General features: G+C 47.3%; 2 protein-coding genes across 6 annotated transcripts; one reads left to right on the top strand and one right to left on the bottom strand.

Moving 5' to 3' along the window:
* Window positions 1-384: 384 nt before the first annotated feature.
* Window positions 385-2671, top strand: CUNH1orf74 (chromosome unknown C1orf74 homolog). 2 transcript variants are annotated; one of them, XM_035010469.1, is made up of 2 exons: window positions 385-519; window positions 1223-2671. In XM_035010469.1, the coding sequence occupies exon 2, from the start codon at window positions 1318-1320 to the stop codon at window positions 2107-2109; it is 792 nt and encodes a 263-aa protein (XP_034866360.1). In that variant the 5' UTR covers window positions 385-519; window positions 1223-1317; the 3' UTR covers window positions 2110-2671. The 2 variants fall into 2 exon arrangements, with proteins under 2 accessions (XP_034866360.1, XP_034866361.1); XM_035010470.1 differs by having other exon boundaries at window positions 385-614.
* TRAF3IP3 (TRAF3 interacting protein 3) lies at window positions 2600-25823 on the bottom strand. 4 transcript variants are annotated; one of them, XM_035010465.1, is made up of 16 exons: window positions 25530-25816; window positions 21570-21973; window positions 19755-19899; window positions 19567-19630; window positions 19283-19307; window positions 18994-19023; window positions 18807-18902; window positions 12150-12221; window positions 9549-9689; window positions 9287-9424; window positions 7986-8121; window positions 7342-7404; window positions 5811-5870; window positions 4554-4690; window positions 3470-3583; window positions 2600-2844 (listed from the first exon to the last, which is right to left on the bottom strand). In XM_035010465.1, exons 2-16 carry the CDS (start codon window positions 21912-21914, stop codon window positions 2752-2754), a joined length of 1659 nt encoding a protein of 552 aa, XP_034866356.1. In that variant the 5' UTR covers window positions 21915-21973; window positions 25530-25816; the 3' UTR covers window positions 2600-2751. The 4 variants fall into 4 exon arrangements, 3 of the variants coding, with proteins under 3 accessions (XP_034866356.1, XP_034866357.1, XP_034866359.1); XR_004680251.1 differs by lacking the exon at window positions 4554-4690 and having other exon boundaries at window positions 25530-25818; XM_035010466.1 differs by lacking the exon at window positions 12150-12221 and having other exon boundaries at window positions 25530-25823.
* Window positions 25824-26907: the final 1084 nt, after the last annotated feature.

Here is a 26907-nt window from a genome sequence, read left to right as displayed (position 1 = left end):
ATATGTCGCTTGTCTCGAGATATGCTTCATTTGTAGAAGAAAGCGCATTTTCCCAGACACAAAGCAAAGGGTGTTCTTGCGCTACGTGCCCTTCTCCGGCTTCCCCAACTTAGTAACACGACGGGAAGCCACGTGAGGGCAGCGGCAGCCTATTAGTTTCCCAGACCCCGCCTTCTTTCGGGCACTTCCGTCCCTCCCCGTCCCGACGCAGACCGGAAGGGCCAGCTTCTGTCTGGCCGGAAGGGGCGGGGCCGCAGGCGCCCACACTTCCGGCACCGCCTGGCCGGAGGTCCTAACGCGAGGCGCGCGAGCGGACTGGATGACGTCACGGAAAGCGGCGGGAGGGCTTGTGTTGGACATGCGCAGTAGGCCGGTTTCGCCCACCGGAAGCCCGGCGCCTTTCAAGGGATTTCCAGTGTTGTGGCGGAGCGTACAGACTTCGGCGTCTTCTCGGCAGCCCACGGGAAGCGGGAAGGCGCTTCTGAGCCCGCGAACCGACGGCGGAAGTGGAAGCAGAAAGTATGTGTGAGAGAGAGACCTCTGATTCATTGAACAAGTCACTATAATATGTTCAGCACTGGGTGTGGGGATTGGAGTGAGCCCATCTTCCGAAGGTCCGTAGATGTCGGCCAGAAGGGGAAGGCGGGGTCGGCAAAAGTAAAATACAGCCCTCCTGCAGTTATAACAGATTTTATTAATTACTTTTATGTCCCAGGGTGCAGTGGTTCTAAGTCCATATTCTAGTATATATTAATCAGATCGCTATTCTTACAGCTATTGGCGGGAAGATAAGGGGAAGTTGGCAGTGGAAAGAGGGCGTTTGGAACCTAGAATTCTGTCTCAGAAGGGCAGTTTTAGGTAAAATGCCTAGAATTTTGCCGAAGATAGCCCTTCCACTACTCTTCCCCAAACTCCTTAAGGTTCGAATCCGAGAAAGTAGTTTACAACAGGTAAAATTGAGAAGAAATCAGAGAGAATGTAAACCTAGCCATAAGACCTGAAAGACACATGAATTTGGGACTAATGGAGACTAAGTCACCCATAGAAATCAGGCAGCATTGGCGATCCCATCTCTGTCTGATCTGGGTTAGCATTTCAAAGCAGAGGGAGGGACAAAAAGATCTTTGGAAGATGCTGTAAAACTTAGGGGAAGGCTGTTGGCGGGTTTCCTGGTATGTCACTGACTAGTGTTAATAATCCCCTGCTACTGCTTTGTTTTTAGGCCCTTCCTCAAGTGTCTAGAGCTCAGAGATGCGGCCCAGGGGAGGGAACTGTAGCTAGGTCAGGAGGCCGTGCTTGCTGTTGCTTCCAGATCCCATGTCAGCACCGAGTCCTCAGATGCTGGTGGCAGCGGCTCAGCAGACCCTGGGCATGGGAAAGAGACGGTGCCCACCCCGAGCCGTCTGCCTTCACCTTGCTGGAGAGGTGCTGGCTGTGGCCCGGGGACTGAAGCCAGCTCTGCTCTATGATTGCAGTTGTGCAGGGGCATCAGAGCTCCAGAGCTATCTGGAGGAACTGCGGGGCCTGGGCTTCTTGACCCAGGGACTTCACATCCTTGAGATTGGAGAAAACAGCTTGATTGTCAGTCCTGAACACGTATGTCCGCACTTGGAGCAGGTGCTGCTTGGTACCATAGCCTTTGTGGATGTTTCCGGCTCCCAGCCTCACCCTTCTATTTGCTCCTTGGACCAGCTTCAGGATTTGAAGGCCCTAGTGGCTGAGATCATCACGCATTTGCAAGGGCTACAGAGGGACCTATCCATGGCAGTCTCCTGCAGCAGACTTCGTTCCTCAAACTGGAATCTCTGTACTGTGTTTGGGATCCTCCTGGGCTATCCTGTTCCGTATACCTTTCATCTGAACCAGGGAGATGACAACTGCTTAGCCCTGACCCCACTCCGGGTGTTCACTGCCCGGATCTCATGGCTGTGTGGTCATCCCCCAGTCTTGCTCTATTCCTTTAGTGTCCCAGAGAGCTTGTTCCCAGCCCTGAGGGAGATTCTGAATACTTGGGAGAAGGACCTTAGAACTCGATGTAGGACTCAGAATGACTTTGCTGACCTGAGCGTCTCCTCTGAGATAGTCACGCTGCCAGCAGTGGCTCTCTGACTTTAACTCTTCTCTCATGTAGAAGGTACTCAGTAAATGATCAGCTCTAGCTCAGCGATGGCATCGCAAGTACCAATTCCGAGCATCTTGAGAACACTAGGGAAAAATGCTGTTACCAGTTGTCCGCATCGCAGCAGGCATGGGAGTAGTGGTGGTGGCGTTGGTCGTACGTATTTGCCATTTCTATGCTAGGGAGTCCTCTTTGCTGAGATATCTGTTGATTTTTCACTGGAGAGGAGGTAGAAGAAAAGAGATTGTGGAGAAGGGTGGTGGAGGACAAGTGTATACTCTTGTGTGGTAGCTGTAAATATACCTGCCCTCGTGGGTAGTGTCTGCCAGGAAGTAGAGGACTAGGTAGGTTTTACTGCATGTTTATATACCACCAGCTGAATTGGACTAGGGAGAGGAGACCAGGATGCCCAAATGTCTTATGTTTGTGATGTGACATGTCATTCAGGGGTACACTAAGAGTTCTGAGGAACAGAGACTATTAGGTGAAGTTTGTTTATTTTACAGTAGGTTAAAAAAATAAAGTCAGAAATCTCAGGTGGTAAAACCCACACTTTAAAGTATGTCAGCCTGCTGAGTTTCTTATTGAGTTTCTTGCTTCAGATTTTCACCCAAGCAGCTGTCACAAGTGAGTCAGATCATCAGGCTGTCCTTGTTGGCCAGGAACACTGCCAGTGCGATAGCAATCATTACCATCAGCATCGAGAGCCATCGGCCACATTGCCTCTGTGAGGAGGGGGTGGGGGAGAGAAAGAGGCCATGGGTTGTTTGGAGAAGGTACAGGGAAAAATTATCTTCCTTCTTCCCATCCTAGCCCAGTGGAAAACCTTGGGTCAAAAAAGGAGAAAAAGCTTTTTATATCACTGTCTGTCTCACTTGGTCACTTCCTTTGGGATAAAACCACTCTACTGCTGGTCACTGGCCCCTAAGCCAGGATCACTGGCTTAGGGAACCATACCCAGCAAGGGCCAAATACTTAAATACTGATAAGAATAATCAAGGATGAAAAATAACGCAGCAAAATTATATTATTCTCTATTCGTATTCCTTAGTACTTTTGCTCTCCTCACTCTTGCCACTAGCTCATAATAGGCTAAAAGAACACCACTTCGTACTTTAGCTAATAGTGAGTCTTTCCCTGTAGGCTCTAGAGTTCCATGAAAATTAGGCTTGGATGCATAAGCCAGTGTTTGCTGACACTTGCTATACTGTCAAGTTATATAAACCAAGTTGAATGGAACAGGCTGGCCAGATGTTGGCACAGGCTGATAAACTTTATCTGCAAGATTTGGCCGAAGGAGGAACCGTCCCACCATCATCCAGGGCGATACGGGAGGATTGACCCTCTTACTCTGGGAGGCGACTGTTGGCTCTGGTTCAGCTCTTCTCGACAGTGCTGCAGCTTACGTAGGCAGGACAGATACTCGTCACTGAGGTTGTCTAACTCCGAATGCAGTTCTCTGCACTGGGGGGAGAATACCACCAACGTCATCACTACCAGTTCCTTCTGGGACAGAGACCAGGTCAGGGTGTGGGCCCCGTGTGAGTTACTCCTTCATTCGTTTGGAATTTTTACCACCATCCTCCCTTCCCAGCCTTTCTCAGAGGTTTCAGTTTGCCTTTTGACTGTCTTACCTAGTTTGTCTGGAATGTGTTCATTTAAATGATTGATTATAATGCATATTATAATATTACATATTATACATGTCAGTGCTCTCACGTGATTGTGAATGTGCAAGAGCTTTGTAAATGGGGGCACCAAAAAATGAAGTTCTTCTACACAAAAGACCTGGGGGTGATCTTAGTACAAGCATCTTCACCGGGATATAGTTGAGTTGCATGTGAATACTTCTGGGGATATGTATGTTTCCGAGTCTGTAGATGGAAAGAGTTTTATTATTTAAAAGACACTATATGTATAAAGTTTTAAGATAACTGTAGGACAAAGTTTGAGGGGTTAATATGTTTATTAAATGTGTTTGAGTTTAGGTTGACTTTACAAAAGGTAACTATTTGATAAAACCTTGAATAGCAGTTGGTATAAATGAAGAAGGGAAAAGATTGACAAATTATCCCACAAGCAAAGACATTTTATAAAGGCAGATGAATACCTGCTGGCATCCAGTCACGATTTAAACTTTGAAATCTTTGCTCTCTGGCTGCCTCCCAGCAGTTTTCCCTACCATTGTGGGATGATCCCCTCACTATCTTTTTTTTTTTTTTAAGATTTTATTTATTTGACAGAGACACAGCAAGAGAGGGAACACAAGCAGGGGGAGTGGAAGAGGGAGAAGCAGGCTCCCCGCTGAGCAGGGAGCCCGATGCAGGGCTCAATCCCAGGACCCTGGGAACATGACCTGAGCTGAAGGCAGATGCTTAACGATGAGCCACCCAGGCGCCCCGATCCCCTCACTATCTTGAGGTCACCATCTCACCTCTTTTTCCTTGGCCTGGAGCTGCAAAGTCTTCTTTTGCAGCTGGTCTCTGAAATCCCATTCTTTCTCCTTCCCTGTACCCTCAGGTTCCATTTCATTATGGGAGGGCTTTGGACTCCACACAGGCAAAGCCTGATCTAAAAAAGCAGCCAGATTCTCAGTGATGGTGAGGTCCATACCTCTGAGGGACAGCCCTATCACTGAGAGAACTCTGGGGTGAGGGGAAGGGAGGAGAGGGAACAAGGGAGGACCTGTCCCTGATGAGACTGCAGAGTAGAATTCTCTCACTTCCTCCCATTGGGACCCTGCTCAGTCTTGACACAGAGCTGGAAATCGAGCCCCTTGCAGGCAAGGTTGGCATCTTACTTTTCTTTGTATCCCTAGTCCTGTTTAATGGCATATATTTCTAGAGAATACTTACTAATTCATTTTCTTTTGTGGCATTTCTAGTAGGTTTGCTGGTTGCTTCAATATAACTAACCCCTTCTCCCTTCTGGCCTCATTTCAGTCTTGAGAATGGCCATCCAATCCTAGAATTCATCTTCCTGTGGTTAAAGATGGCTCTGAGCCACGTGGCAGCCTTAGTCTTGGTGAAGAGAGCACTGAACTAGGAGTCAGAAATTCTGGATTGTTGTCTTAGCTGTATCCTTAATTCTTATGACTGTAGACTTTCATTTTCTTGCCCATTCTATGTGGGTATCATAATTCCTGCCTTATCTTTTACATAGTGATTGTGATGAGAAAACAAAAGTTTTCTTTTGTTATGCACATGAAAAGAAAGTTTCTTATGCACATGGAGTGCATAAGTGAGGAACTTCCCCCTCTAACCCCCATACATGATGAATTCTTCTCAGGGAGCTGAGGCAGCAGATTCTTGAGGGCTAAGAGTGAGGTGACTATTGCATGCAACATGGTGTGGACTTGGGGAGTTGGATGTGACTTAGAAGGTCAAAGTGTAAAAATTGACATTAAATCCTGAGTTCAAAATCAATTTATTGAAATGTTCAACACAGACATTGGTTTTCAGAGAGAGTAGAAATTCTTTTCACAGTTTATATACCTCTTAGGATAGGAGGCTAACTGGTTAAAGTGTTCTCAAAGCCAATGATCAGTCCTTAAAAAGCTCCCCTGGATCCCTGCCTTAACAGACTCCTAGAACTTTCTGGGACTCCCAAGAGGTCATGTAGTCCATCCCCTGCTTCTAGGCAGGCAAGGAAAGATCACTAGCTTAGAGTTTGTGGAAGTAAATTTGCTGACCTTTCTTTGTTAAGAGTTTCTCCTGTTCTTGAAGCTGTAAGGATTGATTCTGGAGCAGACCTGTGGGAAAACACAAGGAACTTGTCTGTACTAGTGTATCTACTGCAAACAGTGTCTTTTCAGAACTTTGCTTCAAACCTTAATTATTCAAGATGTTCCCATCTGTTATTGGTTGAATTGTGTCCCTCCCCACCAAACTCATAGGAAGTCCTAACCCCTAGTACTTCAGAATGTGACCTTATTTGGAGATAGGTTCTTTACAGAGGTAACCAAGTATTTTAGAACGTTAGAGTGGGCCCTAATCTCATATGACTGGTGTCCTTACGAGAAGGGGAAATTTCAACACAGAACTAGATAGAAGACATCTGAAGAAACATAAGGAGAAGAAAGCCATCTACAAGCCAAGGAAAGTGGCCTGGAACACCTCCTGTCTTCAAAACCCTCAGAAGGAATCAGCCCTGCCCACACCTTGACCTTGGACTTGTAGCCTCCAGAACAAAATAAATTTCTGTTTTTTAAGTCACCCAGTGTGTGGTATTTTGTTAATGAATACATCGTCCTTGTATCTCTTCCTACCATGTCTTTACCTTTAAGTCTCTGCTTAACCGTTACCTTAGAAGAAAGACTCCCCCGGATGACCCTGTATGAAATAGCAACCGTTTTCCCTTTAACCTGCTTTATTTTTCTCCATGACAGTTATTACTACCTGACACATACTTAATTGTTCATAGAAGCTCCCTACTTTATTGTAGAGCTAACTTAGAATGTAAGCTTCATTAGGGAAGGAGCTGTGTCAGTTCCGTTCAGCACTGTATCCTCAGTGTGTATATCTAAAGTGCCTGGCACTTGGTACGGGAATAAATAAAAGCACCATTTTTGAAGTGACTCCTGGCCCATTCAGCTCCTGCCCTGTAGGTGCTCGTAGCCTGCTGGTGGCTGCCTTACTCTTAATATTCATTGCACGAAACTTCTTCTGTTGAGGTGTCAGAGTTTAAGGTGGTGGGCACCCGGCAGAGCTATTAATCGAATTAGGTTCTCCTAGTAGGCAATTGCCTACTTTTTAATGAAAAGTCCCTTTTCCTCTTTGGCCTCTACAGGTAGTTTTGAAGTGGACTGAAGCATATGTAGTGTGAGCTGATTTTCTGAACCATTCCTAAAGACAGAAGTCTATAGGACATACTCATGTATGTAATGAATGTCAATATATAAAATAACTGCCTTAGAAAACCCAATGTTTTTTAAAATCTGAAAACCTGGGGGAAATGGCAGTTCTGGGGGAAATTTGGGTGGTTGTCATTGGCATGGAAGGAGAGAAGTAGAAAAGAAAACAAAAACAAAAACGGGCTAATATTAACTTGTGAAGAGCTGTGTAAATGACCTCACTTTCCAAGAAGGTCTGAAAACATGCAGAGGTAGAGGATATCAAAGACCGGGCCCCAGAGCCCTCCTTTGGATGCCTTTTGTGGGGCACAAACCCGGGAACACCAAAGAGCCAGCTGTGCTACTTTTGAGAATCTGGAAGAGAACTTACTCTGCAGCTGCTGTACTTTGGCCACCAGGGCGAGTTTCTCCTCCTCTGACCTCTTCAGTTGATCTGAAAATGAAATAATGCAATCTGAAATAGACGAACCTAAGATTTAATGAACCCGACACCCGAGAAGGGGAGTTAGTAGTAGGTGCTGTCTTGTCTATGGCCTCTGATATGTGCCAAGTGGAAGTTCCTCTCTCTTCTACTCGTCCCCGATCTGGAGCGGTAAACCAGATCCCAAATACCTGGGATGTCATTGGCCTCAACAACATCAGGTTGAATCAAGAGTTGTATTTGCCCGTGATTTGGTCATCATGGCTGACACAGAGGCTGTGATGGGACACATTCCCTGTGCCTTATGTTTCAACTGACCTTTCCCTTCCAGATTAGAAATGCAGCCTTGCCACGTGTGACTGAAGTGGGAGCCGTGACCTGGCTCAGAGGGACTGGCTGGAAAAGTAGGCCAATACTACCAGACCCGCTAGTACAGCACAATGCCTCTTCAGGCTTGGATGATTAAAGCAGCCCCGCCTTTCCCTCGAGGTAAAATGAAATCACAAACCCAACCAAAGACTGAGGCCTTCTCCTCCACCCAACTTCCTTTCTCGGCTTGCACAGCCAGAGGCTTCCGAGGAGGAGAAGAGTACCTTGAAGGTGCTGGGTATCCGAGCTGTACAGGTCTCTGTCCCCCTGCAGGTGTTCAATCTTGGCCTGCAGTTCCTGGTGCTCATTCTCCAGAAGTCGCAGAGCCTGGTTCATCTGTAGGTCTCTACTGTCTGCTCCCTGTAAGGAGGGGGGCCCGACACAGAAGCAGGTCAGTGCTGGGGCGGAGGTTGGGAACAGATCCCACGGAAGAGGAAGACTAGAATTTTAGAGATGGAGTATTAGGGAAATGGAAACACTGGGATTTTTTGTTTCTTCCTTCTGCTCTATTCCTCACATTTAATGCGTTAGACTTTTTGATATTTCACAGGGGGCTCATTTGAGTCAGGCCCAAATTAAAGAATACCAAACCATCAGTTTTTTCGGTCTTCACATTGTCTTTACGTTTCCTTCTAACACTGTCAGTTTTTTTTCCTTTGGTAGGGTCATTTTTCTCAAAAAATTAAGGTTCAAAAGAAAAAGGCCTTCATGAGAGCATGTGGCTGTATTGTACAGGTCAGCTGGGTTCACTCCTTTGATAAGACTCACACGCGCTGGCCTATTAATTTGGCTACTCAGATTCTTGCTTCAGGAAAATGGTAGAGGTCAATTTTTTATGTGGGTCCTCAAAGTTTCAAATCAAGTAAAATCTGTGAAGAGAAAAAGCTAATATGTATGGGAGGCAGGTCTGTGCCAGGCATTGTGCTACGTGCTTTGTAATGGATTACCTCAATGCTACAACAATCCTATGATGTAGGTACTACTATTAGCCTCCTTTTGGAGATGGGGAAACTGAGGCTTAGGAGATTAGTTAACTTTGACAAGGTAACACCAGTTGGAAACGATGGAACCCTTGAGAATGCCAAGGGTCCACATTAATTGCTTAAAAATCACATTGGCAGGATGTTAGTCAATATTCAACCTCTAAGTTGTGATGCTTGTTCCATGCCAGTGGTGGGCATTTCTGAGCTGAATGCTCTGCTGGGTTGGGGTGCAGAGAGTGGGTTGGAGTATGGCAGTGGACTGATGAATATTCCAGTCCAGCCCTTTGCATGTGGATGGTGTCGTTTGGTGAACACTTAGTTCATTTGCATGAGACATCCCTGCTGAACTCACAATTAGATTTAAGGGCCCAAACAGTGAGTCAGGTACAAAGTGGGCAGTAAGTGAGGAACTGAAAGCCAGATGCTCACAGGCTGCCTTTGGAACCCCCATCCCAGCAGCAGTTTCTGTCCTCGCTGCTGTCACTGCCCCCGTCCCATAAGCCCTGCCTTCTCTCCCCATGTCGCCACCCCAGGGCTGGTACCTGCAGTTTGGACTGAAGCACATGGAGTTGGCTCTCCAGCTCTCTATGCTGGGTTCCCAGGTTCCTCCAGTCCTCCTTCAGAGCCTCGTACTGGCTCCTCCACTCTTCACACTTCTGCTCAGCCAGAACCAGGGACCGCTGAGGGGGTGGTCAGACAAGAGGAGGGTGCCTTGGGGGTTCCAGGGAGTTGTGCAGCTGGCTCCCATGCTGCCCAAAGCCACCCCGGGGTCCCAGCCCCAAGGATTATGCAGCATCCCTGTACCTGTGTGCTCTGCAGTTGCTGCTCTGTGCTCATTTTCTCCTCCAGCACTTTCTGCAGTGACTCCTTGGCCTTCTGCTCATAGCTGTTTTTCTGGTCTTCCATCTCCAATAACACCTTTTTCATTCCCCAAGGCGAGTAGTTCTGTAAATTTGATGCAATTCAACAAACACATATTGAGCTTCTGTGTGCCAATCCCTGAGCTGGGACACAGAAAGGAAAAGAATTTTCTCCTTGCCCCCAGAGCAGAGATACCAGTAATCTGGTGGGTCTTCTTCCAGGCTCAAGGTGGGCAGGGAGAGGGTCCCAGGTGATGAGGGAGGTAAGCGGGGTTAACACAATGCTCTAGGCATATTGGGCATGCCCCAGGCCTTCCAAGGGCACTTCAAATTCAACATTTCCAAAGCCAAGTCATCTTTCTCAACCTGTTCCTTTCTCCTGGGCTTCTTATCTCAGTGACCAGCATCATCACCCACTCAGTCTCCCAAGCCAGAGACCAGGGAGTCATCCTTGATTTCTCTCACTTTCTCCTACTAATCAGTTGTTCATGGAGCGTTGTCAAATCAACCTCTTTAACAACTCATATCTGTCTCTTCTCCATACTTCCTGTCATCTCCTTAGTTCAGACTCCAATAATACTATTATATGGGTCAATGCAATATTTTCTCTTATCTTCAAGACTTGAAGCTAGAGGGTACTTTCTGAAATGTAAATCTGATCATGTCACTCCCTGTTTAAATCTCTTGGTGACTATTAAGGATCAGGCCCAGATTCCTTGGCATGGCTCCTACTTATAAGCTCAGACTTTGATTCTATGCTACTTCCACCCAAGGTGAACTGTTTGCAGATCCCCTAAGCACTGTGCATTTTGGCATTTGCCTTTGTCCATATAGCTTCTGCCTAGAGCATCATCACCTACCCTTTTCACCTGGTTAACTTCTACTCATGCTCAAGGTTCAGTCCAAGGATCATATAAATTCTGATAAATCTTGACCAGTCACCCCTATCCCCCAACTCATTATGCATTAGGTAGCTTCTCTTAGTGTTCACATAGCATCCTCTGTAAGTCTCTATCTTCCCACTCTATTGACCCATCTGTGTCCCTTATGGGATTGTAAACTTCAGGGTAGAGAGCATGCTTTTTTTTTTTTTTTTTTTTTTTAATCTTTGTAGCTTCAGAGATCTAAGCAATCTCCAGTACTCTCAATGTTTTTAAATTCATATATTTGCATTAAAGAAATTGTCTTGGCTTCAGGAATTAAGAAAAGAACAGCTTTGCAAATTCACTTAGGGTCTTCCCTTCCCTATCCCTTTCATCTTTTTACCCTTTGATTCTGGAGAAGGCAGGCAACTTTTACTGTCAACTCTGGGTTATCCCACTGAATAAACAGTAGTCCAGATAATGCACATCTAAGGATCAATATGAAATCATTTCCATTTCGATTTGGAATCATCTAAAAATTTGGATTTAAGTGTGAGTGGGTCTTATGTTCTTGGAATTTTTTTTTTTTTAAAGATTTTATTTATTTATTTGAGAGAGAGAACGAGAGAGAGAGAGCACATGAGAGGGGGGAGGGTCAGAGGGAGAAGCAGACTCCCCGCTGAGCAGGGAGCCCAATGCGGGACTCGATCCCGGGACTCCAGGATCATGACCTGAGCCGAAGGCAGTCGCTTAACCAACTGAGCCACCCAGGCGCCCGTTCTTGGAATTTTCATTAGAAGCCAGATCCAGGAGCTACTGGCTGAGGTCATACATGGGTATATCCCAGTTAGTGGACTTACTCATGCTGGCCAGCTTTACCCCCCACTGAAAATAAATAGACTGGCATTCTGGATTATATGTTGGTATTTTATGAGCATGGTTGGCATTATTTAGTTAAAACAGGCCATACTAAAGAAATAAAAGTTGTGGATCAGCAAACCCGTATGTAAACTCTGTTCCCCCATAAGACCTCAACTGTGCAGCCAGGTCCATCTTCTCTCCCTAACTCCACATGCTTCACCTCATTCTCTTATCTGACATCTCACCACTTGTCAGAAATCCATCACTTCTCAAGTGTGAAAGCTGATTTCTTTCTATCTCTTTCTATCTCTTGATCTTAATCCAAGATCAAGCCAATCGAGAGTTTACTGAAGATGGATAACAAGGCCATAGAAAAGCCAAGAGTCATGGCCTTTTTTACTTGCTCCCAGGGATTGCTACTAGACTAAAGTTGCCCACGGAATGGAAATCATTTTGTAGGACTTTATTATAATATCCAATTTATCTGTTCAAAGATTGGGACCTATGAAGGTCTATCTGGGTGGTGAGAATCTTTACCTAGGGCCTCTCCCTACAGTTCCAGGTATTCCTTAAATTCCCCTGGAGCTGGCAAAGACCTTGATGCTGGGGTTCCTTCTCAGGGTGCAAAGGGAAGACCACCAGGAAAAAGGAGAAGAGGGTGGGTTGGGGACCAAAGTGAAAATGGCAAAGCTAGAACCAAGTGAGTAGAAATGGGTGCATTCATCTCTATCAGGTATCATTTCTAGAGAGTAGGACTGAGGTTCAGGCATTTTCCTTCAATTCTAGATTTCTGGGCTGGAAGTGTCTTCCAGAATGCTTACCTGGGTACAGGTGTACAGCTGGTTTTCTAAAGATCTCAGTTTGCCTTTCAATTTGTCTTCGTTAAGCTGGCCCTGGAGCAAATGGGGTGAGTTAATGAGTTTGGGCCAAAATGTAGCATGCAGAGTTTTCTTCTGTTTTTCCAGCTTACTTCCTAGAACATGGTCTGTGCTCAAGCAATGTTTGTGGAACTGAACTCTTTCAGGAGGTAGGGAGGAGGAAAGATGACAAAGAAATAGAAGAGGATCTTTTCCTCTTTCTCTGGAATAGGAGAAGGAAGAATCAGACTGGCCCCAAGTCCTCTCTGTACCTCAAGGTTCTCTATCCAGTGGTTCAGGATATCATAGTAGGAGTTCACGTGAAGGAAATCTTCTAAGCTCTCTTTTTCTTTCCTCCTTACCTCTCTCCCTTGTCTGTCTAGGCACTTCTATATTCCTCATCTCCTTTCAGTTTTGTACATGGACCTTTACTTATAAAGTATAGGCCAGTAAGACTAAAGGAGTCTCCACATTCCCTTCCTTATCCCCTGTCATGGGCTGAATTGTGTCCCCCCCCAATTCCTCTCCCCCCCAAGTTTATATGTTAACATCCTAACTTCCAGCACCTCAGAATGTGACTGTATTTGGAAATAAGGTCTTTAAAGAGATAATTAAGTTAAGGGGCACCTGGTGGCTCAATCTGTTGAGTGTCTGGCTCTTGATTTTGGCTCAGGTCGTGATCTTGGGGTTGTGGGATCAAGCCTGGTGTCAGGCTCCCTGCTCAACATGGAGTCAACTTGAGATTCTCTCTCTCCCTCCTCTCCCCACCCCCGCCCCGCTCTTTCTCTTTCCCTCTCTCTTTTTTTTAAAATCTTGTTTTTCTTTTTTTTAAAGATTTTATTTATTTATTTGACAGAGAGAGACACAGCAAGAGAGGGAACACAAGCAGGGGGAGTGGGAGAGGGAGAAGCAGGCCTCCCGCGGAGCAGGGAGCCTGATGCGGGACTTGATCCCAGGACCCTGGGATCATGACCCGAGCCGAAGGCAGATGCCCAACAACTGAGCCACCCAGGCGCCCCATCTCTTTCCCTCTCTTAAAAAAAAAAAGATAATTAAGTTAAAATGAGGTCATTAGGGTGGGCTCTAATCCAATGTGACTGGTGTCCTCATAAGGGAACAGAACACCACGTGAAGACAAAGGAGAAGACAACCATCTGCAAGCCAGGGAGAGAGGCCTCAGGAGAAACCAACCCTGTCAACACCTTGATTTTAGACTTCTAGCTTCCAGAATTGTGAGAAAATAAATTTCTGTTTGGTTAAGCCACCCAGACTGTGGTGTTTTGTTATAGCAGCCCTAACAAACTAATACTTCCCCTCCTTGCCTCCCCCATCTTCCCCCAACACACACACACACTGGATTCAAGATGAGAGTGGAGCGCCTGGGTGGCTCAGTTGGTTGAGCGTCTGCCTTCGGCTCAGGTCATGATCTCGGGGTCCTGGGATCGAGCCCAGCATTGGGCTCCTTCCTCAGCGGAGAGTCTGCTTCTCCCTCTGCCTCTCCCCCTCCCCCTGCTCGTGCTCTCTTTCGTGCGTGCTCTCTCTCAAATAAATAAGTAAATAACCCTAAAAAAAAAAAGATGAGAAATTCTTTAAGAAAGCAGGAAATGGAGGAGAGGTATCAAGGCAGGGTGTGTGTGTGTGAGGAGTGGTGGTGGTGGTAAAAGGGCTTCCCAGAAAGCCATCTTCTATGTAGTCATGAGCAGGGTCGGTTTAATGCCATTTTGGACATTCCAAGAAAGACGCTAATCTCAAGGGTGAGGATGGAGAAAGGCAGGCTGGAAGAGCCTTAATCTGTTTCTCAGTTTTTCAGTCTTTCAGCTGAGTAGCTAACAACCTCCTTGCTGCTTTGTTCTTTCCTCCACCTGTAGTGGTCTCCCTTTTTCCCAGGGCAGGGTTTTGTTCTTCCAGCCCTGAGTCTGACTTAAGGTTGTGTGTGTGAGGGGGTTGGGGAGAGGGGAGAGTGCCATCAATGAGAGCCGGTTTCCCAGAGGAAAGGCTGTTCTCTAGCAAGAACCGATTTTCATATCCTTTCTCTGGCTTTTTCCAACCAGGCCCTTTGAGACACTTGTGAGGTTTACATATTACATTTCTCTCCAAGCCTGAGATGCCATATCCCCTTTCAGTCAGGCGGCTTGGGTGTTTGGAACCCAACATTATGAAACGTTTCTGGTCTACAATGGCCTGGGTGCAGAGGAGGGAACTCTGTTTTGAGGTCTGTCCCCTTCACTGAATTTCAGGGCACCTGGGGGAGGCAGGAAGTGGTATCTCACAGCTCCTGTTTTGATCTTGTTTGGCTGATTCTTCTAACCCTGGGAGCCAGGGGGCGCCCCCACCCTTTCTGCTTCCTGTATTACTCAGCTGGGCTTTGCAAAAGTAAAAAGCTTTGCCAAAAATAATTTTTCAAAGTGCCTCCTGCTATTAATGTTTTTCATAATGTCTCGTGTGAGAGCTGAGAGTCCAGGATTTGGCATCTCAAGTAGCCCCAGGGCTTTGGGACAGATAAAAGAGATGGACAAAGACTTTCATTGTTCTGGGTTTTGGACTAACTGGTAAAAGAGCTGCATTCCCCTGAGTGGCCTATTCACTATTAATCCATGGGTCCTGAAATCAACTCCTTCTGCACCCCCATTTCCTGGTTCAGATCTCTGCATTTTCCTTGTGCCTAAACTCTTGGTATGGCAGAATGTAATCAAACCCACTGAGTTTCAGGTTTATCTTGCTGTAGTTTGAGAAGAAAACAGACAAGCCCAAAGCAATATCCTTACATTTTTCCCCTGTCTCCTACCCTTTTTGGGTAGCTCCTTTCTCCTTCCTTACTGTGGTTTTAATCCAATATTTTGCCTCTCCCAACTGTTTTTGTATTTTAGCCGTACCCCAGATTACTTTTCCATTCATGAGGCAATAGAAGACAGTTCAGGAGAGCCCCTTCAGTGGGGATGAAGGACCACCCAAGTCTGGGGCTTGAAAAAAATCTCTTGTCCTCATCTCCACCTTCCCAGACTCCCTGAGGCAGGGAAGAAAATTGTAGCCAAGTTGTTGCAAATGGGGCATATAGTTTCCTGGTCTGAGCCCCAGCCCCCATTAAGCCCAGTGGTACAGTATGTGGAAGAAGCACTCTTTACAAGCCTACTGTGGACCTTTTTTTTGGCATTTGACCCCCGGGAGCCCAGGGCTCAGAGAGCACAGTACCCCTGGTTGGAAAAGGGAGCAAGATGAAGGCCATACACACCTGGTGCTGGTCTGAGGGCTTCAGCTCCGGCTTCTGTTTGGCTTTCCCCAGCCTCTGATCTGTTCTCCAGAAACACTACCACCTCACCGCATAAGGGCCAGCCCACAGCTCATCTCTGCTCTAGCAGAGGTTGCTTAGGGCTCACAGCCAATCCCTCGCTGTGCTGTCATCTCAAGATCTCGTTTCCACTTTGCAGAACTTAAAACCCAAGCGTGCCCTGCTCCTGTTTTGTATTGCCCAACACTGACAGCTTGCTTTTGCCACTGCCCAGCTTGTTTCTGCTCTGAAGGTTGGACCCAGCCCTGGAGTCTCAGCAGTGCCCCAGGTGCCGTCCCCTCCAATAGGCCCAGAGTCAGCTTTGAGGTGGAGGCAATGGAGGGAGCTCATTCTTGGGGTTCTCACAGAGTTTGTGGTGAGCTTCCCTGCATGTGAAGTTAGAGATTCAAATCACAGGGGCCAAATGGAAAAAAAATGTCAGTCCCTGTTTTGGTCACATTCTTCGAATTAGTTTTCCCAATACCACAGTCTGGGGCTGTCCTTCCACTGAAGTTGAGGCTTCCATGGCAGGGTGGAGGGTTGGATAATTTTGTTTTGGGGGAAGCAAGAACTCTTAACTGAAAAATCTATGTTTGTGAAAAACAGGAAGCTGGGGGGTTGGTGGGGAAGAGGAAGAAAAGAAGGGTGAGTATAGGGAGGGGTGGGAAGAAGGGAGGGAGAAAACCACAACCAGAGGGACTTCCGCTCACGTGCGCACTGTGGAGTCAAACTGCCTCCAGAGGTGACCTTGGAAATGTCTCCCGTACCCGCCAAGCTTGCCATGACTTGAGCTCTGAGTGTGCCTTACCCGGGATGTTACCACAGGCCACTTCCACACCCACCCAGAGCCACGGTCCTCACTGTTGTCGTAGATCATTTCAAAACACAGATGTGATCATTCATTTTCGACTCACTTGCGCAACTGTTTCAGCGCGCGTGCTGCCCGAGCGCCACTGATGGAGCTCCTTGGGAGGATGGGCCAAACGTTGCTAAGTATACGACTTCAAACCCAAATACAGTGTCCTCCCATTGCTCCCCTGCCGATTGCCTGGAGCAGTGCTTCTGGGGATAGCATGTATTCTCAGGGATCTGTGATACATATGCCTTTCATTTAGGAAAGAGTCTCTATGTTATTTAAGTTTGAGATCCCGTGTCCAACAGAACAATTTTAAGCCTCATAATTCCAGAGACGTGTCTGAAGCCCTCCCTGGTCTTACTTTTGGAACTCCTCTGCCACAGTCGCTTCATTTCAGCCACACTCTGCTACACCCAATTGTTCGTGACACAGAGGCCTGTAATCATTCTGATTCCTTTACCTTCAACACCCTTTCCTTTCTGTTTTTTCTTCCCCCTCATCATTCCTACCGCTGTAACCGGTAAACGACGCATCCTTCCCGACCCAGCTCAAGTGGTCCCTCTTCTTTGGAGCCTACCCCGTTCTGCTTCAGGCGGAATAATTGTTTCCTTCTCTTTCCTCTGCGTCCCATTTTAGAAACCACTGTTACAGCTTTATCACGCTGCATGCGGGTTATTTAGTACACGTCTCTCTCTTCCTGGTTGATATGTGAGCTCCTCAAGAGCAAGAGCCCTACTTCTTTTTGCCCCTGTAGCACGGGGCTCTGCACAGAGCTGAAACTTATCAAATGTCTGCTGAATAAATGAGTGAGATGATCTCAAATTAGTTCAGCACCGGAAACCACCTGGCATGCACAGCTGTCTGTCCCAGGCTCCTGCTCTGCTGATGAAAACAACTTCCTTGGCAATCAGAAGCCCTGAACATAGACACTGAATCCCGGTACAATGACATGTGAGGAAGGAGGACTGAGCTACGGAAGTCTCTTTTACATCACTGTAAACTTCTCAGTCTTGTTCCACACCCTCCCAGCCCATCTCTCTGTCTAAATACAAGCCATCTATACTGCAGGATTAGATGTTCATGGCGGCCTGCGAGGTGGTGCGTTCTCTTTGTGCGGGGTGCTCTTTGCTCCAGTGGCAGTAGCTGCCTGAATAGCATAGTCTAGGGGGCTTCACCGTGGGGTCCGAGAACCCCTGGGAGTCCCTGAGGCCCTTTCACAAGTTCTATGAGGCCTTTCCTTTCCCAGCTATGTATCTGTGTGAGGCTGGATTTTCCTTCATACGCTTCAACCAAAACAATGTATTACAACGGATGGAAATATGAGAATCTAGCTGTCTTCTGTTCAGACTTTAGAAAGATTTGCCAAAGTGTAAAACAGTGCTACACCCCTCACTATTTTTTTGGAAAAATAGAACTTATTTTTCATAAAAATATGTAATTTAGGTTCACATGTAATGGGTTTACTATTGTTATTTTAAAATTTATACACATTTTAAGATTCCCATTTTCGTTTCTAATATGGTAAATCCTAATGCGGTAAATATAAAAAGTTCTTTGGGGTTTTCAATAAACTTTTTTAAGAGGATGAAGCAGTCTTGAGATTAAAAAGTTGGAAACCCATTATGTTAGACTATATCATGCCTCTAGGTCTTTTCCTGTGCTGTATCCCCAGCCTAGAATATAGTTCCTGCTTCCATATTAGTCTGGAAAATACTTATGTAATTAGAAATATTTCCCTGGTTCTCCTCTTCTCTGGAGTCATTCCTTCCTTCTTGGGTACTATTATATCCTGAAAACATTTCTCTTATTTCATTTCTCATATCCCTGCATTATTTAGGCATCGGTCTCTGTGACAAAACCACAAGCTCTCTAAAAGCAGGAACCCTGACTAATTAATCTCATGATTTCCAGGGCTCAATGCAAAGAACATGATCTATGAATATTTGTGGAATGAATGGACTAAAAAAAGGAGGTCTGGATTTTAGTTCCAGTTCTGCCTCTAACTAGCAATGTGACTTTGGGCAAGTCACTTGACCTCTCTGACACTCCGTTTTCTCACTGGTGAAATAAGAAAACTTAGACTACATGATCTCTAAAATCCCTTCTCACTTTGACATTGATGTCAAAGCTGAATAGTAGGTGCATGATGGCTTCCAGTTAATACTAGAGTGAATCCTGTGCAAAAAAACTTGACATTTACCACAGTCAGTAATAGCAAATGTATTGGGATCTTCCTTCTTTTCTTCCAACAAATTGAGAAATAGGAATTCTTGCCAGTTTTGGTTCTGGGTCTTCCCTGGGTGTGGAGCAGCATGACCCCAGCTAATGACTCTAGATTTAGCTGAGCTTTCCCATATATTTACTGTGACATGTCTGACCTCTAGGTCTTAGCACCCCCTACCTCGCCTCTTCAATAGTGAGAAAACCCTTCTCTTGCTGGGATAGTATGGAAAGAAGAATAGAAGCCTGCGAGCTTTGTTCAAAGATTTCATTCCCTTACCTTCCAAGAGCTGTCAGAGGCCCTTATCAGAGTGGACAGTAGGTCTTGGAGAATCACCATTTTCTGTTTTAGAACCAGCTCCCTTTGTAGGGCCTCCTGGGGGCAAAATGCAAGAAGGTACGATTAAACTGGAGGAGGAGGGAGTAGATGGGGAAGGAGCTGAGAGGAGAGTTCACATGTTACTTACTTTGAGGTACTCAGAAAGCTGGATGATTTCCTAGAGAGAAAGAAAAAAGATATTCAAGAAGACTCTGGGTCCCCTGAAATCCTGGAACACAGAACCAGAGCCAGGACTAGGTTGTGTCAAGTAAATTTTCTTCCTTGGCTCAGAGTCCCTCCAGGTCCCCGTGTCTGTGCTCATCCAGGAAGGTGCCCCTCCATTCCAGCTGTGTTTACCATGGAATTCCAGAATGTCAGAGCTTGGAGGACCTGAGATACCATCTGAGTCAACCTCTTCAAAGTGAGGATTTTCTTACCTTATCTAGAACTGCAACTCCATAACTGGGAAGAGAAGAAATAAAAACAGAAATGACAATGGATCAGAGAAACAAGCACATCAGGAGATGGTAGGTCATTTCCTTCTCTGATCTCTTCTGAAGAGCCAAAAGGGTGGGTCAGGTCTTCCTTTCTCTGTTAATGTGGACATGGAAGTTCATTGTGTTCCTTCTCCACATACGGGGTGAGGGTTCAAACAAAGCTTAGAAGAGAGGAACGGATGGTATGTAAGGAAGCTGGGGGCAGGAACATGGAAGGTACTCACTTGGTTTGCTGACTGGCATCATTCTTAATCGTTGGCTGGGCTGTTTCTGCCTTTGTCTGAGTGCCTGAGTGATAGAGGATAAGATGATTCAGAACCCACAGAAGAGGAAGTAGGAAGGGACAGGAACTGTCCACTACCAGCAAGCTGAGCCTGCAGGCCCCAGTGAGTGAGGGAGGCTCTGCTCTTACCACGGTGCTGTTGGGGTGGCTTTTTGGTGGGAGAGTCCTTTGGTGAAAGGTCCCCGGCCTGGGAGGGGCGGTCAGCCAGATCCCTCCGGGTGCCTGAGGGAGGATGACGCTGGGTTGGAAAGACCTCAGAGCTAGTCCCTGACACCTGGAAAGCAAGTGGGAGATGCTGAGAGCCTAGAGCCTCTTAGAGCATGATTCTCCAGCTGACTGCAGAGAGATGAACCAGTGATCAAGTTTCTGGTCCAGAAAACCAAAGTAACCCATTCAAACCTTGAAAACTACAAAGTTGTCCCCGCTCCTGCCCTCCCTTGTCCTGGCTGGTGGGAATGGTCCTTCCCAGGCCAGGCAAAGGGGGAGCTGGATTTGAATCTCCTGACTTTCTCTAGAATCCCAGGTCTAACTTGTTTGGTTTCAGCCCCTCACACAGCCAGCATGGTGCTGTGGAGAAAGAACTGGTCTGAGAGAGAGGGCGTCGGGTCAGACCCTGCCTTTTCTACGAGGTCTCAGTCTCCTGTCCACGTCATGAGTCTGTGTGATGTAGATGGTCTCTGAGGTCCCTTCCATATCCGAGAGGTGGCTTCCTTCCTCTCAGTGATGGCTGGAATACTGCTGAGGTTTTGTGTGACGAGCATGTAGAGCAGGGTTGTGTAGGGAGGGGTGTAGTAGCAGTTGTCACCATCTAGTCCGCTCTTTTTTAAATATATTTTCTTCATACATACTCAAAAATTCTACGGTTGTAACAGAACACCAAAAGGCGAAGAAATGCCTGTGGTAGCCAATCATGCAGACTGACTTGATCTCAGTAAAACTTCAATAACTGATAGGCTTAGAGGAAGTTCTTTAATTAAATGCATTTTTGTTCTTTTTCTCCTTAAAAAAAATTTTTTTTAAACCAAAAGCGTTCAGAAACCTTCTTGCCATAGAAAGTACACAGTTGGTTTTATTTCACAATCGGGCTCAAGGATCGTTTCTCTGAATAGCACCTTCTATTGTGGATGACAGATCCACTAGGTAAGAAGCCCTGATTAAACTTCTAGGCTAGGTATGGAACCAGGCCAGGTACTTCCAGGGAATACAGTGGACCCGTCCCCACTGTCCACAGGCTCACAACATGGATAGAAGACACAGATGGTTTGCTGGCTGAGATCATCTCAGCACACCCTGATTTCTGCCAGCACTGCTTCTTCCCAGGCCAGAACGATGGGTTCTCTAAGTATTATTACACAATCTTAGAGGATTTATAACCTCATTAGGACCACAGAGAGCAGAGGTGGCCTAGAGAAGCCAGGAAAAGCTTACTGGACCAGATAAAACCTTCGCTGAATGAATCTAGTACAAATGGAATGGTCCAAGTGAAAGAGAAAAGGTAGGTAGGTACAACAGCCTCACAGAAGAGCAGAGGGTTTTGTGTGTGTGTGTGTGTGTGTGTGTTTGTGTTTGTGTTCCTGAGAGGGGGCACCAAGAAGATGGGCCTGTGTACCTGGCATACAGTAAGCACTCCATAAATATTTGTTGAATGAGGTATGTATAGACTGCCCAAATTTGAACTGATAACTAGGCATTAGCAATGGAATTGTTTAAATTTTTTTCTTCTTCCTTAAAAGGCAAGTGCAAAACAAAAAAAATAGCTGAACAAACAAACAAAAACCCAAACAACAAAAATCTCTGAATGAGTTTAAGTGGCTAAGGGAGGCTACTATATTACTGAGGAAGCAGGAACTTAATTTAAATTGCTTTTTAGTGAGTCTGAGCCCACTCACATGCCATTGTACCTCTGCCCCTGTCCAGAGCAGCGTGTCCCCTGAAATGACCCACCTGCTGTTGGGGGGAGGAGATCCTGTGGGCCCAAGACAAGGGTTCCTTGAGGTCAGTTGGCTGGCCTGGCCTCCTAGAGGGACCTTGCTCCTTGGCCCTGGGGCTCTGGGCCTTGCCTTTCTCCTCCACCTCCAAGTTCCTCCTCCTGAAGAACTCCTGTTGCCGTGCTCTCTGGAGCTGCTCTCTCTGCTGGATCCTCAGTGCCTTCCCCACCTGGCGGCAAGTGGTCACATTGGGGCGGCAGCGGCGGCTCTCACGGGTCTCTTGCCGGCGCTCACATTTGGCCTCATAGCTCTCAGCCCACCGGGCCAAGCCAGGGGAAGGCCTGGGGTCTGGGCTGATCATGATGACCTCCTGAGCACCTGTTGTGCTTGGCTTCCAGTTCCTGGAATAGCTGCCTGGGTCTGCCAAATGCCAGGAAGGAGGAGAAGGGGAGGGGTCAGGAGATGGGCAGAAAAATGACTGTCTCCCTGGACCAGGGGGCAGAAATAGCACAGTGTCCCATACATGTGGGATGAAAACTGATGAGGTGATGGTGTTGAGCTGGGAGTCAGGACTCCTGTGTCCAGGCTCTATACTAACTTTAGCTTTCCTCTGGCCTATGTTTCCCCTTCTGCAAAGTGGAAAGATCTCTTTGGCTACCACTTCTTCCTTGACCTTCCTTGACCTCACCCTGCCTCTAAGTCAGGGGAACCCGAGAAATAATTCATGAAAATCATCATGAGCATATAGCCTTTTGGATGGCAGATAGGGATGTGTTCATTTTCCAGAGACTTCTAGAGAACCAGGTAAATTGGCTCCCTGTTCTCCAATCTAAAAGGAAAGCCAGCATCTTTACTGCTCTCTTGGCCCAAGTTGATGCTAAGATAGGTGAGTGACTCTTCTCAAGGCCTGGAAGGATAACCAGGCCTCCCAAATGGGGGCCAGTCCTGTGACCACCACACACTGCCGTCTTCTTAGCCCTTAGTAACTAGCTTCTGAGTCTGGTCCTCGGTGTGGTTTAGGAGGGAAACCTCATGCTAACTCCTCTAGTCATGGAATCCTGACATTGGCCTGTTGGTTTCCACTCCTGGCCCAGGACTGGGCTCTCACCCTTGGAGCACATCAACTCAAACCAGTATTGGCTGAGGACCTGCCATCTGCCCAGTGTTGACCGAAACCCATTTCAGAGCTTCCAGCTCAATAACTCTCCAAGCTGAAGGTTCCATGCTTTAGAATCTCCTTCCTGTTAGGGCTAAGTATGCTGCCAGGTCTGCTCTCCTTAGCGCAAACAGAGATCGTGCCATCAAAACCAGCAACCACACGAATGATACCTCAATAAGGCTATTATAAACAAAAATGAAACAGATGAAAACAGTCACCCCACGTCCCCAGGGAACCAGGCTTGGTGTACAAACCATACTTGCTGCCTCTTTACACAGTCTTACCTGCTATTCTTAGAACCCCCAACTCTAACCTCTTCTTCCTTCTCTGTGCCCCTCCCCCCCCACTCTCCCTCACCTACCTTCTGCAAATTTGTTTATTCTCCTAGAACTCTCTGGTAGCTTGGCTGAATTGGGGCTGGACTTGGCTGAGCCAGATTCTGATCACTGGAAATTCTGGGCCCTGCTTCCACTGATCACTGGAGTCAAGCCCAGTGGATGATGAAGGAAGAGGGACTCCCCCTTCCAGCTTCAGCTTCTCCTCTCTGTCCCACAATATCATTACCCACCGCCCGGGGAATCCAGTTCCTGGATAGGTCAGAGAGGGCATCTCAGCTTCACTGACCAGCAGGCAATTGGCAGCTCTGGCCCCTTGAGTTTATTTGTAGGCCAAACAGACTCAACAGGTAGCAGCCTCTCTGTCCTTTCCTTGGAAATTTGTTGCCCATCTGGCTCAGCCCAGAATGCTCTGCAGGATTCTTACTCTGTCTCTGATCATACCACTCATTCCCGGGGGTCAGTCATGGGTGAGGCCGTCTCACTCCAGGAGAGGGGTCTTGCAAGGTCAAGCCAGGCATGCTCTCAAATGCCTGACGCGCGAGGCGTGGAGGGGCATACTCTGGTCTTGGGCAGTGCAGACCCCAGGCAGAACTGTGAAGTTGTAAATGCTTTTCTCTCATCTCATCCCTGGGTAGCTCTTCCCTTTCTTTAGGCTTTTCTCCGCATTCCTACTCTGTAGGGTTCCCTGATTTCCCACCTGCCACTTCTGTTATTTAAAAACAGAACAGGATCTAAAAGGCCCATTCATATTGAATTATAAATGACTGAATGGAGGAGACTCAGGATTATGTACAGGTGAGCTCCATGTCTAGAATCTACCCTTATAGTAGCTTAAGCTACAGCCCCTGGCTCTTCTGCCTTGATCGGGGAGGCAGAGAGCCCTGGCTCCTGGCTCTGTCATCTACGACCTCTGTGCTTTCGGACAAACTATTAAACATCTCTAAGTCTTAGTTTTTTTCATTATAAAATGGGACTACAACCCCCCTTGTAAGGTTATAAGAATTAAAGAAAAAAAAGGCCCATTAAGCATCTGGCACATACCACACAATAAACGTTAGCTTTTTACAATACTAAACTAGGATTGCTGATCTTGGTTCTTAAAGACTTGGTGCTGTAAGACCAAGGCCTCCAGCTAGACTAGCCCTCCAGGATCAAGAATGCCTCATCCTTCTGTCCCCCACCCTCCTCTCTTTGAAGGGGGTGCTATTTACTACATGGAGGTTGAAATCATATTTACTGCTCTGGTTCATCTGACCTCTGGGTGTGGGCTATGATGATAAAGGACTTCTCTGTGATCTGGACACAATTAGGTCCAGCAGAAAGGCAAAGAAGAGGTGGGGTGAAGAATCGGTGTCCAGCCTGTCTGCATCCCACCATTAAAACATGGGTCGCTGGGTCCCCTCCCTGTTTGGCTCCAGGAAATCTGAGGGCTTTGTAGAGGAGGCAAAGCCTGTGATTATGGAGAATCCTCCTACCTTCCTGCCGGGAGGAGCCAGAGCCCGAGATAAGGTCCCCCCGGACCCTGCCAGGACGCGATCGCCAGGGCACAAGACCCCAGACACGCGGGGCGGCCTCGCTCTGCTTCCTGAGGGGCAGACCCTGGGACCTGTTACCCAAGCAGGGACTCGCAGTACAGAGGCTCCTTACAGAAGGGAGCATTCCCTAACCCCCACCCCCCACCCCCACCCCTGTAGGATTAGGTGCACACAGCTGAGGGGCATCCCATCCAGCTTTCAAGGATGTCTTGAGCGGTCTGATTTGCTTAAACACAAGAAGCCATGTGGGATGGCTGACTGACAGGGATGGGCTGCAGACGAATAGGGAACTGGTCCCTGTGTAGTTCAAAGAGAGGTCACTGGGCCACTGCCCAGGCTTTCTGGCATCTGGCAGCATGACAGGGCCTATGTGGAGCTTGGGGAGGAGGTGATACAGCCACAGGGCGTCCTGCCACAGGGAGAGGTCAGGGTGTGGCCCTCACCTGACAGTGGTTTGTTGCTGCCTTTCCAAGTGGGTTCCTGCTTCCTGCCTGTCGTGTGCAGCAGATGGCTTCCCTCAGAGGTCGGGCCATCCGATGCAGAGCTCCCAGTGTGAGCTGAGGGGAGAAGGGCCTGCACCTAAGCTGTGGACAGGCAGCTTGTTGTTTTGGGAACTCCTGCTTTGAAGGCAACCGTAAAAAGTCATTTAATTCCTGCCCATCACTGGGTAGCTGGCACCCTAACTCGTCTGACTCACTCCTAACGTACTCTAAGGGACAGAGCAGAGGAGCGTTCGGAGCTGCGCCCCTGGGCCGTGGCTAGTGCCTCCGGGAACCAGCGCAGGATGCTTTCTTGATTACCCCACTCCCAACACTCTTAAATTAACACATCTGTTTCTGTGTCTCCCCCTTGAGCCTAGGGAAGCTGGGATGACAGATCATCTTCCCCACCCCAGAGTCGGAGGTGCCTAACCTGGACACAACAGCATCCTCCTCATCAGTTACCTTGGGTCCCAGGCTCCAAACCAAGCAGCTCAGGACAGCATTCCAGCTCCTGGGCAGATCTTGGCTCTGGTCTCAGATGGGGCAGGACAGCAGCTGAGTAAAGTGCAAGCTCTCAATCCATGGCTCTGGGCCCCCTTAGCATTTCTCTTCTTCGTACTGTCTTTCTTTTTGCACAGCAACCTTGCTGAAACAGGAAACAGACAAAGCCACAGTGCTTGCTCACCCCAGTTCCTCTCTCTCGCTCTTGGGCACAATCTGAGTGGGCCTCTAAGCCCTTGAGGCCTCTGGGGCTGGGCACAGGAGCTCCTCCCATCTTTGGGCACCCCAGCCACCCTGTCTCTGGCTAGTGGATTGGTGTGAGCTCTCAGTTGGTTTCAAATCCAGACCCCCTTCTAAAAGTAGACAAGGATGGGACTCTAGGTCACATCCAAACCTTGCAGTTTCTATAAGGAGGAAAATACCTTTCTGACCTAGAAGAGACGTTCCCAGTATAGGTTTTCATGTATATCAGGTAGCTGTCTGTATAAAGATTTTCTTTCTGGGCGCCTGGGTGGCTCAGTTGGTTAAGCGACTGCCTTCGGCTCAGGTCATGATCCTGGAGTCCCGGGATCGAGTCCCGCATGGGGCTCCCTGCTCGCGGGGAGTCTGCTTCTCCCTCTGACCTTCCCCCCTCTCATGTGCTCTCTCTCTCTCTCTCACTCTCTCAAATAAATGAATAAATAAAATCTTAAAAAAAAAAAAAAGATTTTCTTTCCTCTGGTTACCTCTTCCCAATCCTAAAGAGTTGTGAAGAGTTTCTGCTCTTCCAAAGTACCTGGTATCTTTTTCATAATTCTGGAATGAGGCCAGCTCCAAATTTGCTCCTTTCTGAAGTGATGTGGGGGAGGGGGTGTGAAAAGGTGATGGGGGCGGCTAGGGAATGATAGGAGCAACAGCAGAAAGAATCTCAAAAAAAATTTCCAATTGACTAGGAAATTTGGGGGAAAACTAGAAAGAACTGATGTCTGTGCATTAAAAAGAAACTACTGCAGGGGCGCCTGGGTGGCTCAGTTGGTTAAGCGACTGCCTTCGGCTCAGGTCATGATCCTGGAGTCCCGGGATCGAGTCCTGCATTGGGCTCCCTGCTCGGCGGGGAGTCTGCTTCTCCCTCTGACCCTCCTCCCTCTCATGCTCTCTGTCTCTCATTCTCTCTGTCTCAAATAAATAAATAAAATAAAATCTTTAAAAAAAAAAAAAGAAACTACTGCAAATGATATTGTCAGGAAATTCACAAGCAGTTCAGGATAAGAAGTTGGAGAGGGAACTGTATAAGGACAAATTAACTAAGTAGCTTTGTAAGCGGGTGTAGTAAACCTTGTCTGAGTGGTCCACTTAATAT

Source organism: Mirounga leonina, unplaced genomic scaffold, assembly GCF_011800145.1.
Source record: "Mirounga leonina isolate KUSES-001 unplaced genomic scaffold, KU_Mleo_1.0 Mir_154, whole genome shotgun sequence".
Lineage (NCBI taxonomy): Eukaryota > Metazoa > Chordata > Mammalia > Carnivora > Phocidae > Mirounga > Mirounga leonina.
The sequence above is the reverse complement of the archived record's forward strand: the minus strand, read 5'-3'. Positions and strand labels throughout refer to the sequence as shown.

Coding starts and splice junctions, on each gene's coding strand:
- TRAF3IP3 (XM_035010465.1), bottom strand. CDS start 21,914: ATGATCAGCCCAGACCCCAGGCCTTCCCCTGGCTTGGCCCGGTGGGCT. Junction 12,222..18,806: donor CCTCTGACAGCTCTTGGAAG/GTAAGGGAATGA, acceptor CATTTGCTCCAG/GGCCAGCTTAACGAAGACAA. Junction 8,122..9,286: donor TGCTTCAGTCCAAACTGCAG/GTACCAGCCCTG, acceptor CCCTCCTTACAG/GGAGCAGACAGTAGAGACCT.
- CUNH1orf74 (XM_035010469.1), top strand. CDS start 1,318: ATGTCAGCACCGAGTCCTCAGATGCTGGTGGCAGCGGCTCAGCAGACC.